This window comes from Protopterus annectens, chromosome 10.part0 (assembly GCF_019279795.1).
Source record: "Protopterus annectens isolate FY-2018-M chromosome 10.part0, PAN1.0, whole genome shotgun sequence".
Taxonomy (NCBI): Eukaryota; Metazoa; Chordata; order Ceratodontiformes; family Protopteridae; genus Protopterus; species Protopterus annectens.
In genome coordinates, this window is record NC_056744.1 from 59641046 (window position 1) to 59659166 (window position 18121).

At 41.5% G+C, this 18121-nt stretch overlaps 1 protein-coding gene across 1 annotated transcript in view; it reads right to left on the reverse strand.

Moving 5' to 3' along the window:
- MYH10 (myosin heavy chain 10) overlaps positions 1-18121 on the reverse strand; it is a 2709460-nt gene that overhangs the window by 1301463 nt on the left and 1389876 nt on the right. The window contains exon 17 of the mRNA XM_044086713.1: positions 2453-2574. Coding sequence (XP_043942648.1) covers positions 2453-2574 — 122 coding nt within the window. The remainder of the gene's footprint in view (positions 1-2452; positions 2575-18121) is intronic.

Here is an 18121-nt window from a genome sequence, read left to right on the forward strand (position 1 = left end):
AATACTAGCTATGTTATTTAGAAATACACTGAAAAGTATAGGAAGGACAAAGGAAGATATGGGAAAAAATCTTTAGTAATAGAAAGATAAATAGTTAAAGATATAAACTTCTTTCTATAACTCACAAAATCTGATACTGTTTGAGAGCCAACAATGACCATAAGCGAAGGTGGCAAACAAGATCTGAGGTATGGTAGGGGTCTAGTGCATTGCGGGTAAGGGAACAGCTTGAGAGTTTCAGTGTTCCATGAGCTGGAAAAAGTGGCCATGTTGGATTTGAACCCAACAGTTGAGGAATGAATGAAAATGACATCAGATCACAAGTTTTCCCTCAAAATTAAAATTAGTGGAAGGTTTTCCCCAACAAGGGACTTGCCTACACAGCTTTGAAGGATTGCTACTCAACAGTTCTCCGAGGCTAAGCAAAGGAGCACATTTCTGCGGCAAAAAGATTTTGAAGCTTTTGCACTGCAACTGTCTTTGCATGGAATTCTGCTCAAGCTCTTGACAGATGGAGCATGTGGAAAGCATCACTGTAAGCTGGCTGGTTACAGGGGGTAGGACTCACTTAGCTTAGGCTACTGCAACAGTGATCTCTGCATGGAACATCTGCCTGCATCACAGGTATCTAAAATGTCAGCCTTTATATATTTATATAATCCCTCTAGAATCAGGCATGTCTTTACAGAGACCACAGCCTGCCTTCCTGCTCTAGCTAAAGCATCAACTGAGTTGTAAGAGCATTTGTAAGTTTGGTAGTCTGCAGTCTTTGCAGTCGTAATCAAAGCACCTCAACTGCTTGATCAGAGTTTACCATACTACAAACTGTATTCTGAGAGAGCAATAAATTTTATTAAGGCAAAATACATGACAAATAGATCTAACTTGTTTCCTTACTCTGTCCAGTAGCTTACCATTTTCCATGGAAAGTGTTTTTAGAAGTACTGAGGTTTCTGAGAAGAAAAGTACTGGAAAATAGCTGAAGATATATCTGTGGGTAAAGAAGCTTTACTCCTCTTACTCTTTCATTTCCCCTTCAAACGTACCAGATTTACCTTCTTTTGCACCTATATACTTTTCTGTGGATGACTTTTGAGATATTCAAGATGTTTTTCTATTAAAAATTAAATCAATGCCATTTACCTCCTAATCTTGGCTAGTTGCTTAAATTTTTCCACAGTGTTTCCATTCATCCACATTATGGATAAGGGTAAGGAAAAACTGTGCATGTGGGTTACATCCCCCCCAACAACTGCTTGCCAATCAGCTCATTTCTTCCTCCATCAGTGAAGAGAGACAGTTGAGAGGGACCATCCACCTTGGCAGCCACCAGTGACTTTCTTTTAATGCCCTACCTCCATGTGCTCATCCTGCAACAGCCTATCAGTAGGGTTTGAACAGGCATCAGAGTCAAACCACCCTTCAGTTCTACATAGGCTTGTATCAAAAGAACTTCCCTGCCAATCCACAGGATGGACCACAGTTATTTCCCAAGTTTTTACCAGGGAATCAACTTGCTCATATTTGCTTTTCAGCGAAATACTCCACATACCTACAGAATGGGCATACACTTACTCACTGCCTGCACCACATCAAGCAAATGAGATGCTACTTAAAACTCTGGTCACCTAGAACACAGCCAGGCCTTTATTTCTCTCTATGCCACCAGCGCATGCTCATGTGGAGATCTTAAGGTGCTATCTGCTTACTACAACTACATTTAAAGATTTTGTTGTCATTGCTGAAACCTTACTTCCTGTTCAAGAAAGTACAGATAACTGTAAGCTATGAAAGATGAAAAAACAATATAGCTAAGACACTATGCAGCAGTGATTTGTACTAGCACAATAAGTGTGACATTCAAAATAGGGAGATGGGGAACAAGGCCAGCTATACATGGGAGACTTCAGCCATCCAACATCAAAACATAGTAAGCATGAATTCTGGGGTAGTTCTATGCAAGTAAAATCCCAGTGCTTGTACATATTCTGACAAAGAAAGACATAAAAGGTAGATGAAACCAAGTGTTGAGATTCATTTCATCTACTACCCATCAGTGCAAAAATAAATTGTCATTTTTTTTTTTGGTAAAATTATGGATTTTTTTCACATTGCAATGGTACAGAAATATGTATCTCCATATAACAGTTTGGGTCACATTTTGGGCCCGTTTCTCAGAATGAAGCGATGCCTACCTTCCTTATTTACATTTTTTTTTCAGATCAACTTAAATTGTTCAGATACTCTTGCAGTATTTGCACAGTAAGGTCTCCAGGACTGGATATTCTCACCGGGCATGATATAATTGAATTTAAGGGGAAAAAATCTAACAATGAATAAGCCATAGTAAGTTATCATCCTGATGGACAGATGAACCTTCCATCATTGTTAGACATCAGTAACATAAATGGAATTGCTCATAATGTCTCTAAACTCTGTCTTGTTCCAATACCTTTGCCGGAACTCCTGGAAGACTATCCGGTTTGGGAAACCTTGACGGCATATTCTTATTCCTTCAAGAACACCATTACAACGAAGCTGATCAAGCACTAGATGAGGATCAAGCTTTCCTGCCTTAAGAAAGCAAAAGGAAAAAAAAAAAACTGAAATGAATAAAAATGTTTTCCGACATGAAAATAACATTACACAGTATGATAGGCAGAACCCTTTCCATTAACTGTACTCCAGTATAGCAACAAATGCTGTCCTAAAATGTTCCTCGTAGACAATGTTCTTGTACAGCTGTCACATCCAGACAGGCTACAACTCTAAACCAAATCCCAAACAGTACAAAATATAACAGGGCAGATGGAAACTAGGGATTATGATAGCATGGCTTGTACTAAAACTGGACAAATGAAATGAGACTGTACACAGCTGTCAGCACATGGTCAAGGTATAAACAAGTAATAGGAGGCAACTATAAATCTTTAATAGCAAAAACTTAACAGTTATACTTTACTGGCAGTGAAAATGGCTAAGACTAACACCATACTTAATATACCACCAGCTGTCACAAACCTCAATCTACAGTTTGCTTAACCTAAGAACATAGTAGCTGAACTATTTTATGGCATGAAACAACACAGAAACAGAGTAGACAATGAACAGCAGCAGTATTTACACTAAAATAAATTCTGCGGACTACAACTAATCAAAGCTATCAAGCAAGACCAACAAGAAAATTGCAAAACAGACAAAAGTTAGGCTTTCAAGGTCGAAACTTCTCACAGATGGTGCAGAGCTGATTCAATGATTACCATGGCTTTATTTTGCTGGAAACTGTAAAAGCAGGAGTGTGTGTTTTTCTAAGGGACAAAAAATAGCAATACAAGGCTGAGTAAATTACAGAAGAGAGGAAAACAGCTGGAGTACACAAACTGTTAAAATGAAAACAAACATGCTCAGTGAAGATCAACTGACTGGGACAGCAGATGCCCAGCTGAAAGCCTTGCAAGTCAGAAGTGACAGAGTTGCCTTAGATCAAACTTCGAAAAGCTTTGGGATTTCCAAGATGTCTGCACACTGAATAATGTCTAATTAGAGCTCTACTAGTGTGAAAATTGAAATTCAAGTCCGTAAAAGTTCTCCATTTGGGTACACTTCAGTTACTGGCTAATAACTCCATTGCATGGATACCAGAAACTAAGACATTTAGGGAAAGTAAGTGAAAATCAACCAGAAAAAGGAGAATACATTTATAACTGGGTACATTCTCAGAAAAAAAGGTGCCTAAAAGATATGAAAAGTGTTCAGCAAAAATCACTTCAAGTTTCAGCTTTAGTACAGAAGATGGCTTCCCGTAATTCAGGGGGTTTTAAAAAAAAAAAATCAAACAACTGTCTGCAGAGGTTTGTCAAATGAGACGAGAGGAATTTAACTCAAATGACAAAATTTTGGGGAAAATGGACGTTTAAAACAGCTGTTTAGATGAGCTGATAAAAATAATGAAATCAAAGAATGGCTGAATAAGAGTCATATCACAAAGTGCAGTTTCAAAAAATAGTATTAGACAAGCATGCGGAGAAAGCCTGAGATGTTCTGCTATACCAGTGGAACTGGAATGAACAGACTGTATTACTATCAAAGTACAAATAAGCAACTAGACTGGTGCTCCACAGCAGGCTCTCTTAACTGAAGTCCTAGGACCCCTCCTGTTTGGCATATACTTCTCAGAGGTACAGGCAAGCACAGGAGGACCATGGCTGACCACGTTCGCAGACGATTGCAAACTAGGGCCTATAACTGACTCTCCTGCTGACACAGACATCCTCCAAAAGGGTCTCACTGAGACAGATACCTGGGGACCCAAGTAGATAGTAATCTCTCCTTTGATAATCACATTGCCAAAGTGGTTAGAAAATCCTATGTGGCCCACCTAATCACAAAAGGGTTTGCATCCAGATCAAAAGAGGATATTGTGCACCTATTCTCATCACTCATCAGACCCATCAGAGTACAACGTCCCATTTTGGATGTACCTTACAAAGCATCTGCAACAGTTGGAAGTACCTCACCAAGAGGATCACTGGCCTCAAACATATGCCCTATGCAGTTCGACTGAAGAAACTCCAGCTGTACTCTGTTACACACCGCCTACTCAGAGGTGATCTCTGCCCGACATACAAGTCCATGTCCAACCCAGAATTGATGGACATGCTCCATCTAAAAAAAAAAAACATATGCCCTCGAGCCACACGCTCTAGGGATCTAAACCTCACCACAACAATAAATAGGACATGCTGGAGGAATATATTCCTGCCCCAGAGACTGCCCATGCTTTGGAACAAGAGTCCAGTCTACATTAGGCAGAGCTCCTCGCTAACGCTCTTCAAGAGAAACCTTGACGAGTGGATGGGAAACAAAGTTTACGCCGGGGATCCCTTCAGTGGCTCTGCTGGACAGAGGCACAGGGAACTAATCTAAGGGGGTGGCGAAAGCCAACACATTCTGGCTAGGCTTATAAAACCATTTGAGCAGACAGTCTAGTACCTAACTATGAACCTATAAAAGGCACATGGGCTTGCTCCAAATATTGAACTGGTGACGATGCAAACATACCAGTAGAAAAAACTGCCCCTGACAAAACCGTGGCAGAAGGGGAAGTTTTAAAAATTGGAGTGGGAAAAATGTTTCTGGAAAATTCTTAGCTGTATATCAAGCAGAACATAAGAATTTTTATCTTGTCAAATCAGGAGATATTAACAGACCTGTGTGAGATTAAATGTGATGTATTAAACTGTCCACATAGACATGCATAATTTAATAGGTTTTGTAGCTTCCTTCAGTACCTGTCACACATCCTCAGAAAAATGTGTCGTCAAATGAAGAGATTTCAGGATGGGGGTATCAAACAACCCTTGCCTTATGAATAAATCTAGTCTCTGTGGAAGCTTGTGGCAATTGCCCTTGGCCTATATCCACCATAAAAGAATGTTCCCATCCATGGGATGGAGAAAGTATGCATCTTTCAGGGCTGTTTGGAAGGAATCCTGGAGAGAACTTCTTTAACTGTCTATTCTAAAGAGGACACACAGATTTACTTCAGGTGTTCCTCCAAAGCTGGATTCATTCCTGAAGACTCCTTCAGAGAAGTTTCCATTCATGAGGGTCTTGTCTTGGCCCCGATTAGCTTGCCTGCTACAATGTTTTGCTCTGTTGGAATGTATGGAGGCTGAATAATCAAACTGACCAGAATTGCTACCTCCCAAGCTATCACAGCAAGTCTGTAAAGAGGATAAGATCTGGTACCTCCTCTTTATGTACCACATCACTGTTGTGCTGTCTGTGAAAACTTGCCGAAGTCCTGGAGACCAGAGACTATATAGGGCTTTCAATGCATGTACAATTTGCCATCATGTCTGACACATGTATGGTTTTCTCTACTGTTTGTTCTACAGATCTTGCACCTTTGGACACAGTTCCCTAACACCAGGTCTGAAGCATCTGTTGCAAAAGACCAAAGTGGAAGGATGAATGGTAGACCTGGATTCCAAGAGAACCATTGTATCCTCAGAAGAACATCCCTCCTTACAAACCCCAGGAATTACATTTGGGAAGATAAAGGATACAGCTGCTGAGTCCAGACTAACCTGAGGTACTAATGAATTTTTCATCTGAAGTCTGACCAAGGGAATCATACAAGCTATGGACCCTAGAATCCTGAAAAATTTCCCTAACAATTACCTGCTTTTGACTGAGGAAAAAAACGGTTGTAACATATCTACTTTGTCTGGAGGAACAACTTTACACACTACTTTATCAGGGCAGAATCTTAAAGGCATTGCAGGAAATTATTCTTTGAGAAGGTTAAGAGATTTCTGTAAGTTCATGTGAAAACCCAGAATGAGTAGATAATTCAGAACATTTGATAAGAACACTTTACAAACGGAGAAAATTCTGCAAATATAAGACAGTCATCTAAATATAGAAATGTGAATGATGCCTTTAAGTCTGCAGTAAGCATTTACTGGAGCCAGATACTTTGCAAATACTCTTGGAGCAGACAACCCAAATGGTAAAACAGTTACTGAAAACCTAGAAACATCTGAATGTTTGCTAATGGGAATGTGATGGTAGGCATCTTAAGTCTAGCTTTTGCATACAAACTAGTAAAAGGATAAGCGGTAACAAGGTCTGAAGGGATAATATGCTGAACTTTGAGACCCTGACACAAAATAGAGAAAGGACAGTGTAGAACAGGCCTCCAAGGTCCCCTCTCCCTTTAGCACCAGAAATATATCCTTGAATAAAAACCCTTTGCCAATTTGTCAGGCAGGCACAAGCTCTAGGACTCCCTGAGATATCTGTTAAAGAATGGGAGGAATGTGGGATATTTAGTTTATCGGATAAGAAGTTATCTCCCAGAAAGGACAGAGGGACTTCTGCTGTCAAGTGTACCCCTGATGAATTACTTTCAGAACTCATTTGTTTGAAACAATCTGGTATCACTAAGGAAGATGAAGACAGAGAAACAGGGAGATGGGAATATTTCCAGGGTGGTGGTGGGAAACCAGAAGAAGCAAATAGTGAAGGGTAGTGGTGGTGAGGAAACCTGAAGAGGCAAATAGTCATTCTGACTTTCGGCCTGTCTGTGACTGACAGGTTTTCCCTTTCTTTTTAAAGTCTCCTTGCCATTACTTTTAAAAATCCTGTTTGTTGGCACCTTGTTGCTTAAATTGCTTTTTTGAAAATGGGAACCAAGGTGAGGGAAAGTTTTTATTTGCCTTAAAAAGGAAAGGTTGGAAGATTTGTGTCAGCCTTTGAATAAACTTTCCCCTCTCATCAACTTACAGTTTCAGTTTTAACATCTGTGGGAAGATTTTGCAAATGTAACCAAATAAATCTGACTCAGAAGCATCAGCCCTAGAGACAGTATTAGCTGCATCAGCAGCATCTTAAGAACAATAAAGCATGTTTAATTACACGAGAAGCAGATAAAAGCGGCATTCAATTTTTCACCTCAGAAGGGAGGATAACAGCTAACTTCATGTTCTCCATAGACAGAAATAAAAAACTGTTGCTGGCAGTTTAAAATTCGGAATGTTAAAGTGACAGAAAAGTAAAAAACTTTCTTCTCAAATTTGTCGATAGTTTTCTCATCCCTGTCAGAGGCAATGGGATTAGTATTAATTGGTATAGCAGCAGCAGCTTTAGATAAGGAAATCATTGCAGTGTCTGCTTTGGGTTAAAAAATAAGTAACTGAGTATGAAGTACTGGACTAACCTATTAGACTTCTCAGAAGGAAGAAGGATGCCTGTTGGGTAAACTACAAGCTGTTTGGAAAGCATCATCTAAGGTAGATAAAAACAGGGAACAGCTACAGCCTTAGGAATATCCAACGGTGACAAAGAATGCATTTACTGGTAAATGGGAACTTCATTCTGCTCCCACAGGAACAATTTAGATGAAGTTTAAAAAAATGTCTTCTGGAGGGAAATCTGAAGTAACACCTTCCTTAGAATCAGAATCTTCACATACAATACAGTCTCCCTCCAGTCTGTACTTTTCTGATTGAAAATCTTTCCTGAAGAGGAAGTAGGTAAATAAAAAGCAGAGATTAACTCTCTAGCAAATCTTTCCTGACCACTGAAACAGAAAGAGCCAAAATTTCACTCTGTTTTCTTTTCCTGGGAAATGTACCAAAACATAGCAGGCACACTATCCTGGGATTCAGCTTCCCTTTTCCTGGCTATGCAGTACACCTTCAACCCCCTCCCCCTACCAGACAAGAGTGGTCCTGCCTTGACTGTGGAGGATAACTCTACAACTGGCAGAATATGCCTCTATCTTCCAGTCTTTAGTGGCTGTAACTACTTCACTAGAGAGACCAGAAGAAAATGAATGGTCAAAGGAATACAATCCAACCTCAGCAGAAGCAAAACTTGAGCTTTTTATTCTTGCAGGTAGAGAAAGAACCAAGGAGACCATTAACTGCTCTATAGGTCCAGGCACAAAAAAGCCTCAAAGATAGTTAGATGAGCCTGTAAGTTTGTAAACTCAGTGCCAGACAAAGTGCTTTTGAAGTACAAAAAAATCATGACAGTGCCAAAGCATTCCAAGCCCTGCTAAACACAAATTATATACAAGAATATCAGAAAAAGATAAAGGGGGGGGGAGATATAAACAATACATTTCCACAAGCACTCAGTTTTAAAAATCCCCTGGTCCAAACAGAGCAAGTTTCCTAGAGTAAATATTAGCTAACAAAATCGCTTTCCTCAGAAGAATAAAATAATGGAAGGTTTTCCCCAGAAGGTGACTTATTTGCACAGCCTTAAAGGATAGCTAGCAGACTGTTATTTCCATGAACCACACAGGAACACACTTCAATGGAAAGAAGGCTCTTAAGTTTTTGTCACTAATTGCTTTTTATGTGGAATACTGCTTGAGCACCAGGCAGTCAGATCGAGTGAAAGGTGTCCTTTAGGTTTGATAAGTTGGCCAGTGGGTTACACCCTGGTCATATCCTTGGCAGAATGTACCTGTATAAGCTTAGGCTACTGCAGCACTGATCTAATGCTAACATCTGGTATTTATAGTATGTCGATGTCAAGGTTTTCCTTTACAATGGCTGCTTTGTCAATATTGACACGAAATAAAAAATAGCCAGATACAGACAAAAACTGAATTCCATTAAGAAATGTTTGATGCAAATATCAATGGTAAAGTTGGATAGGAAAGAGCATGTAAATTTGACAATGGATTTCAGGACATCCATTCTGCAAAACATGATGGACAAAGGAAAAGTGTAGTAATACTGTGAGAGGGGCCCAATACTGACAGAAAATGAGAAAGGGACAAAAACAGCACATCTGTGACAAGGGGGTATTGACAGAGGAGTAGGATTATGCTGCCATGAATTTGTATTTTACCTAAAAAATAAAGTTATGTACTTATTATAACATACCACATTGTCTAACCACTGGTTGTCTGACAATGTGGATCTATCGTTATGGTAAGTACATAAGCACGGACTCTGAAGCTTCTCAGTTTCAGGGCACCGCCTCCTCCTACCTACCTCAGGTACTCTGAATTTGCCCAAGTAAATGAAATCATAAGAATTATATTACAGGTTAAGCATACAGGTAAATGGAAAGACTGTTCACAGACAAGGTATGCAGGAAACTACCTGCCACAAGTTTGTGTCAATTTGGAAGGTAGCAGGATAGTGGGAGGTTGAACCAGATGAAAATCAGACATGTATTTACTATTATGGTAAGTACATAACTTTCATATCCAATGTTGTCTATTTTCAACCAATTCAACTATGGGACAGATTCCTAAGAAGTTATACCTGGGCGGCATCAAGGAAGGGTGTTCCAGAGAATGGTAGAATCAAATGAATAGCACGATCTGGAATGCAGATCCAGTTCATATTGTGATACAAAACTGCGAACTGTTGATCAAACTGCTGCAGCACAAATATCATCACAACAGGTAGTCTACTTGAAAAGGTTGCTGATGTGGCCATTGCCCTTGTGGAATAAGCCTCAGGTTTAGAACACAGGGAGAAGCCTTTTTCATTGTATATGAAAGAAATGCATTGATAATTTAAGCATTTCTTTTTGTATGCAACTCTCTTACTCTGTTATATTAAATTTATTAACCGTTTTAGCATGTTTTTATATTGTAGCTCTGGTACTCTGTTATATATTTTAACTCTAAGTTAGTTCTTTTTTTCATTCTTACTTGCATTAATCTACCATATGACTACTGTCTGTTACTTGTAATATTGGAGCTTTTCTCCTCAGGTCTCCGCTGAACAAGGGCTGCTGCCCAGTCGGACTAACCTAGTTAACAAATGTCAAATAAATAATAAATAACTATCTGGAAGGAGTAACCTTGGTGATTGCTTGCCTAATTTAGGCTTTGAGAAGGCAACAAACTAATCAGACTTTCTGAACTTCTTGGTCTTATTAAGATAGGACCTAAGGTGGTAATCAAATGTCCAGCATATGGTATTCCCCTTTGTTGGAGAATTTGGGGAAAAAGACTGGTAGCTTTATTGACCAATTTAGACTAGTATTGGATGCCACCTTAGGAAGGATGTATTAGTTCTCAAGGAAACTTGTCTTTATGGAATACCAGACACAAAAGTTTGCAGGAAAGTGTCTGCAGCTTTGAAATCCATCTGGCTGACGTGACAGCCACCAGAAAAATTGTTTTCCAAGAGAGAAACTTCTAATCAACTGATACTGCTGGTTCAAAGGATGACTGAGTTAATGCCTGTAGCATGATAATAATATCACAGGGGATACTGGATCTCTAACAGGTGGTCATAAAAGAAAAGTTCCCTTCAAAAAAGGTTTGGAGACTCTTAAGACCGCTATAGAATTGTCATTTTACCCTATGTAGAAGCTTGGATAGAGGCCTTTTGCACTTTGACAGTGGAACGTTCCAACAAGAATTCTAATATGGAAGGAACAGGAGCAGAGAAGGGGTCTAAACCCTCTGTCATAGCCATAATTATTTATTTTATTTTACATTTGACTGGGATTGTCCAACTGAGCTGAAGAGCTCTTTTTCAGCGGAGGCCCAGGGAGAAAAGCTCCAACATATTATACAATTTTCATTATACATTAGCATTAAACAGCAATGTTACAGGATTATTACAAGGCATTAAGTAGCAATACAATGTTATACAGCGTCAATAATCAGGAGTATAGCAAAACTATTTCAAGATGTATAAAAATAAATATGTCATTAAGATGAATATAGTTTTTGGGGTAAGTGATTACAAAAACCCAGTTTTATCAAACTAGTTGCATGAAGGCAAGACAATTACAATAGAATGTTTCTCTGATTTCTCTGAGGTGATTTGCTTAATAGATTTTAGAAGACAGTAGAAAGATTAGTGAAGGAACATTAGAGAGAGCTAGTGAGAAAAGTGATTTAAGGGCAAAAAGTTGATTAAGGTATGGGAAAGTAGGGGATGTTTAAGGAGGGAGAGTGCAGTGGCAGGACCAGTGACTTTTAAAGTGCTCTTTGGTGGCTGTCTTAAATTGTTTAGGATGTGTAAGGGTCCTGAATCTCTTCCATTTGTTATGGTACATGATCTTAGTGGGTTGTTTTTGAGAAGATGATATGATCTGAACAACTGCAAGTTGAGAGCCTGGCATCTCTGGCTAATGTTAGAAACGGAGGAACCAAGAGGTTAACTTCATGGATTTCTGGTTCAAGGGAGGCAATCCAGAAGTATGTTAATAGGCTTGGATAATAATCCAACATCCATGGTGGATGTACCAGTAGACACCACAAGGAGGAAAACTACATTTTTCAGGGCCAGAGGAAAGCAATGAGGATAGCTATCGCCCTGCACATGCTTGTTTTTTTATGAATTTTCTACATTAATAATGGCAATGGTGGAAAAGAAGAAAAAGACTTGGGGGCCAGTTGTGGACTACAGCATCCCTTGGCGACTGACCCTGTGGAAGGATCAAGGCAAAGAAAAGTACAGTTGTGTACACCTACCATAAATGTAGATGTTCGAGTGTCTTCACTGTTGCAGTCATAACTGTAGGGTGCTCCTGCCGGCAGGCAGCCCGAGGTCGGCCAGAATCCCAAAGTCTGGGTCCGGCGTCGGCTGTACAAGCTAGTACCCTGACGTCAGTACGCTTTGGTACATAGCCCTCAGCCGACGCCATCTTCTCCAGCCTTTCTTGCCCTAGATGTCAGAAGTCCCCAACAAAACAAAAATGAATCCAACAAGGAAACACAAATACACCACAAAAAAGGAAAAGGGAGAAAAAAGGGGATAGGAGGGAGGGAAACCCCGACTGCAACAGTGAAGAGACACTAACATCTACATTTATGGTAGGTGTACACAACTGTACTATGTTCTTCGTGTTTCACTGTTGCAGTCATAACTGTAGGGTGGAATCCCAAAGCAGTGTAAAAGGGGAGGAGGCTTTAGATAGAAGAAGGGGAGGCAAGAATACCCTGCAAAACAGCAGAGGCAAAGCCTGCCCTGGTCTTAGAAAACAGAGGGAGATTGTAGTGCTTGGAAAAAGTATGCACAGAACTCCAAGTGGCAGCTTCCAAGACATCCTTGGTAGGGACTCCTCTAAGGAAAGCTGTAGAAGTGGCAGCTGCTCTAGTAGAATGACTTCTAATGGTACCTGGAAACTGTTTCCCATGATGAGTGTAACAAAATCTGATTCCATAAGCAATCCATTTGGAAATAGTTTGTTTAGAAATAGGTTTTCCAAGAGAACTGGAGGCAAAAGAAACAAACAATTGATTAGACTTTCTGAACACTCTAGTCTTGTCCAGGTAAAATCGTAACTGTCTGTGCACATCTAATGAATGCAAAATCCTTTCCCCTTTATTTTGAGGGTTTGGAAAGAAAGTAGGAAGGTGAATTGTCTGATTTAAAGCCACTTTCGAAATCACCTTAGGCATGAAAGTAGGATTGGTCCTCAAGGATACTCTGTCCTGATGGAAAATAAGGTATGGTTCCACAGCCATGAGAGCTTGCAACTCTGAGACCCTTCTGGCAGAGGTCAATGCTAATAAAAGAACAGTCTTCCAAGATAAAAACTTAATATCTGAAGATGCAGCAGGCTCAAAAGGAGGCAAAGTAAGTTTTTCTAAAACATAATTAAGATCCCAGGCAGGGACAGGAGGGGTCCTGGGAGGCCGCAAATTTTTAGCCCCTCTCAAGAATTGCTTCACCAAAGGATGAGAAAAAACAGAAGGATCAGAACTGAAATGAGCAGAAATAGCAGAAGCATGAATCTTAATGGAAGAAAAGGAAAGTCCTTTAGATAAAAGTTCCGAAAGGTAAAGCAAAATAGAAGAGAGATCAAGTACCAGAGGATCCGAGCCTCGGTCCTGCATCCAAATACAAAACCTCTTCCATTTAGAGGCATAGGATTTCCTAGTGCTAGGCCGTCTAGCTTCCAGAAGAACATCCAAAACTTGTTTGGGAAGACTAGAGGAAATCAAATTCCTTTGAAGAGCCAAGCTGCCAGGCAAAGGGTCTTGAGATTGGAATGTAGTAACTGACCCTGATGCTGGGACAGAAGAAGGGTTCAGAGGAGAATCCAAGGAGGCCCCAAGAACAGGTGCTTTAAAGTTGGATACCAAAACTGTCGAGGCCAATTTGGAGCAATCAAGATGAGGAACTTGGGCTTGTCCTGTTTTATCTTCAGTAATACCCGAGGTAGTAGAGGAAGAGGGAAGGCATATCCTGAAAGGCTTCTCCAGCTGAAGGACAGGGCATCCACTCTCCAAGCTGTTTTGTGGAAGGACCTGGTGCAAAAGCGAGGCAGCTGATGATTGAGATGGGATGCAAACAGATCTATCTGGGGACATCCCCAAACTGCAGTAATCCTGTTGAATAAGTTGGTGTCTAGCATCCATTCGTGAGGATTTAAAATGTTTCTGCTCAGGCTGTCTGCTAAAAGATTCTGTTCCCCTGGAATGAATTGAGCCTGGAGATGTAGATTCAAATTTAGAGCTGTGTCCCATAAAGCCATAGCTAGTCTGCAAAGGGGGTACGAATGAGAACCCCCCTGCTTGTTGATGTACCACATGACCGTGGTGTTGTCTGTGCGAATTAGCAGAGGCCCTGGTTGCAAAAGGTTCTTGAAGGCTAGAAGGGCATTTTGAACTGCCAACATTTCCTTCAGATTGATGTGCCAGTGAAGATGGTCCTTTGTCCAGGTTCCCTGCTGGCAATTGTCTAGAAAGTGTGCTCCCCAAGCATAATCCGAGGCGTCCGTGGTTAGGATTTGAGTAGGTTGAGGTAGACGAAAAGGCTTTCCTTCGTTTAAAGCATACCCTGGACCACCAGAGGAACTCCCTCTGAAGGCAGGGGATCAGAGGAATCAGAATATCCAGATCGTGGTAATGCTGTGACCATACACTTTTCAGATACCATTGAAGCTTTCTCATATGAAGCCTTGCATTTGGAATCAACAGAATGCAGGAAGCCATGTAGCCCAGAGCCTGCAGGAATTTCCTTGCAGTGAGCTGAGATAGAGTTGCTAAGGTGCTGAAAGTAGAAGCCAGCTGAGTTTGTTTTTCTGGAGTGAGGAAGGCCCTTTGTAAGGTTGTATTTAAGAGGGCTCCCAAGAATACCATTTGTTGAGAAGGGATCAAATGTGACTTTTTTGTGTTCACAGAGAATCCCAGTAGGAGGAGAAGACGTTGAACAAAGTCCAGATGTTGAAGTAGAAGATCTTTGCTGTCTGCCTGAATAAGGCAGTCGTCCAAATAGGGGTAAATCTGTATCCCCTGAAGTCTGCAGTAAGCCACTACTGGTGCCAGGCACTTGGTAAAGACTCTGGGCAGTAGATAAACCAAAGGGCAGTACAGAGAATTGAAAGTGCCTCGAACCTGCCTTGAACCTGAGGAATTTCCTGCTCCTGCCTGATGGGAATGTGTAAGTAGGCTTCCTTTAAGTCCAATGTCACCATCCAGGCGTCCTGAGAGAGCATTGGAATTAGTTGCTGCAGAGTAAGCATCTTGAACTTTGGAATTTCCAAAAAGGCGTTTAACACAGAAAGGTCCAGAATAGGTCTCCATGAGTTTTGTTTTCTTGGAACCAGAAACAGTCTTGAATAAAAACCTTTTCCCATCTCCGAGAGTGGAACAGGCTCTATGGCTCTCATGGCCAGAAGAGCATCCACTTGATTTAAGGCCTCTGACCATTGATGTTTTGGCAGATCTGGCCAACCGTGAGCCCTTGGCAAAGTGTGAAAGTGGAATTTGTAACCCTTTAAAATCACGTCCAATACCCATCTGTCCTGGGTAATATGAGTCCAATTTCTGTAAAAAAGAGACAGTTTTCCTCCGAGAGGGGTATCCAGGTGAAGGGGTCCTGTAGCCCAACCGAGAGTGTCATTGAGTTTGCTTTCTTTGAGACTGGGATCTGTCTTCTCCCCTTCTAGGTGAAGAAGCAGTCCATTGTCTAGATCTGTAAGAGGCCTGACCTTGACCACGACCTCTGGAGCGCCTATATCTTCCCCTTTGAGGCCTGTCAGACGGGAAAGGACCAATTTTAGAGGGCCAATTCCTGGAAAATCTAGGAGGCTGAACTTGCAAGAAATCTTTACAGTCTGCATAGACTTTGCCTTTTCTTCCATCTTTTAATAACTTCCTCAGCCCTGGATCCAAAAAGAACATCATGTTGAACAGGGCATCTAATAACTTAGCCTTAACCTGTTCAGGTAAACTTTGTTCACGAAGCCAGGCATGTCTCCTGATAACAGTACCAGAGGCTGCAGCCCTGCAAGAAGCATCCAAAGCATCAAAACCACAATGTAAACTATGTTTGTTCACTTGTTCAGTAGCATGCAAGACATCCTGAAGTTCCTTATCCTCTGCACAAGCAGGAAGGGAAGCAAGCTTTTGCTTTAAAACAGACAAAAGAAATTGCTGATACTTAAACATATGAAACTGGCAATTTAAAGCCCTTACAGACAGGGTAGCAGAAGTATATACCTTTTTACCCCACCTGTCTAAAGCACGAGAATCCTTCTCAGAGGGAATAGGATTTTTAGAAGTAGCAACCTTAGCAGCCTTAGAGCCCTGAGAAATAGTTTCAGGATCCCAGAGAAGGGTTTTAAATAAGAATAAATGAGAGTCAGGAACCCTATAAAATCTATCAGGCTTAGAAGGAGCAGGAGGCATGGAATCAGGATTCAAATTAGCCTCAGAAAAGCATCATCTACAATGTCCAAAACAGGAGGGATAGCTAAAGGCCTATGCTGAGGAAGAAGAAGAAATTCCTAAGCCTCTTCTTGGAAGCAGAATACTCCTGCCCTTCCCAATGAAAATGTTCCCTCATCTCATGCAAGGTTTCCCAAAGAGAAATCCTCAGGCGGAGAGCAGGGTAAAGAGTCCTCAGCATCCTAATCCTCATAAGGAGGAAAGCAATAGTCCTGATCTGAGGAAGAAACAGAAGATACAGAAGCCTGGTCAGAGGAATCCAGAGTAACATCCTGTCGAGGCCTTTTCTCAGGAGGGTGAGAACCCTAATCATTGTAAGCAAATCTTCAGCCATCTTTAATAATTGCTTCTGTGTCCTGGGAGTAGATTCAGAAGCAGCTTGAGCAGGAACTTTAGACTTAACAGGAGTCTTTGTCTTTGCCTTTGAAATAGTGATGTGAGTAGGCCTGAAAACCCCCTCAGAAGCTGGTACCTGCACAGCGGTTCCGGACCCATCTGAAGGAGCGACGTCCGAAGGTCCTGCAGCAGTTAAAATAGTGGGCCTTGATGGCTCCCCATGGGAGTCCGTATCGGCCATCGGTTCAGAAGTGGCAGACGACAGGGGCTGCAAAAGCTCCTCACTGACAACAGCCGAACCGGACGCTGGCTCCAGCTGCAACGAGTCCTGTTTGGACCTCGGAGGCCTGTCTTTGTCTTTGCGCTTCTTTTGAATTCCGGTAGTGTCCAACGACATTCTATAATTGAAGCGTCTGCCAAAATAATTTAAAGCCCAATCGTACCTGCGCTTGATAGTATGAGAGTTGAACCTGGCACAGAACCGACAACAAGAAACGTCGTGGTCAGGGCCTAAGCAAGATAGACAGTAAGAGTTGAAATCTTTATGAGGTATTTGTTTCCCACACGCTATACAATTATTAACTTTTTCTGACATCGGAGGAACAAGAAAAGATTCCCAACGGGTACTTAGCTTTGAGAAGAGAAGTAAGAACTTCGGACCGACAACAACAAAATACGCTGTTCGAAAATCGCCAACCAACGACTTGCGAGCTGCTTTCCATCGCACGGCAAAAAAGACTGGAGAAGATGGCGTCGGCTGAGGGCTATGTACCAAAGCGTACTGACGTCAGGGTACTAGCTTGTACAGCCGACGCCGGACCCAGACTTTGGGATTCTGGCCGACCTCGGGCTGCCTGCCGGCAGGAGCACCCTACAGTTATGACTGCAACAGTGAAACACGAAGAACATCTGCAGCATTTGTTGTTCGAATAGGATGCAAAGAGATCTCAACAAGGTTGGCGCCGGTGATGAAAAAACACAGTTGTCACTGTCGGATTGAGGGACCCCTCATGAGGTATTAAGACAGTTCTGCTAAATTTGTCTGCTAGTACACTAGATGTCCCTGGTACATGCATTGCTATCAGAAAGTGATGAGAAGACATTGCTCATTGTCAAACTGTCTTGTTCTTTCAACATAGGGGATAGGAATGTGTTCCTCCCCATTTCCTGATGTATCAGACTACCGACATGTTGCCTGATTGTACAGAAATCACACCCTTGGGGAGGACATCCTGAAATGCCTGCACTGCTAGGAGGACTGCCCTCATCTCAAAGATACTGGTGTGTAGACTGACCTCTGTGTGTTACCAAGTACCTTGGGCAGTCTTCCCTTCGAAATGCTTCTCCCCTCCCTTGGAAGGGGTGCATCCGTGGTTACTACAGCTACAAATGGATTAATCTGGAATGGATGTCCTTCTGTCACGGAAAGAGATTTTACCAACCAAGAGATGTGTTGCCTGCAGATCTGAGAAAGAGAGAGATTTTTTGGATGTAGCAGATGAATGCTTTGAGACCACTGCTCAGCTAGAGTCCACTGATGCACTCATGTAAAATCTGGCTAGTGAAACCATGAGACCAAAGAGGAAAAGAATTATGTCTTGCTGG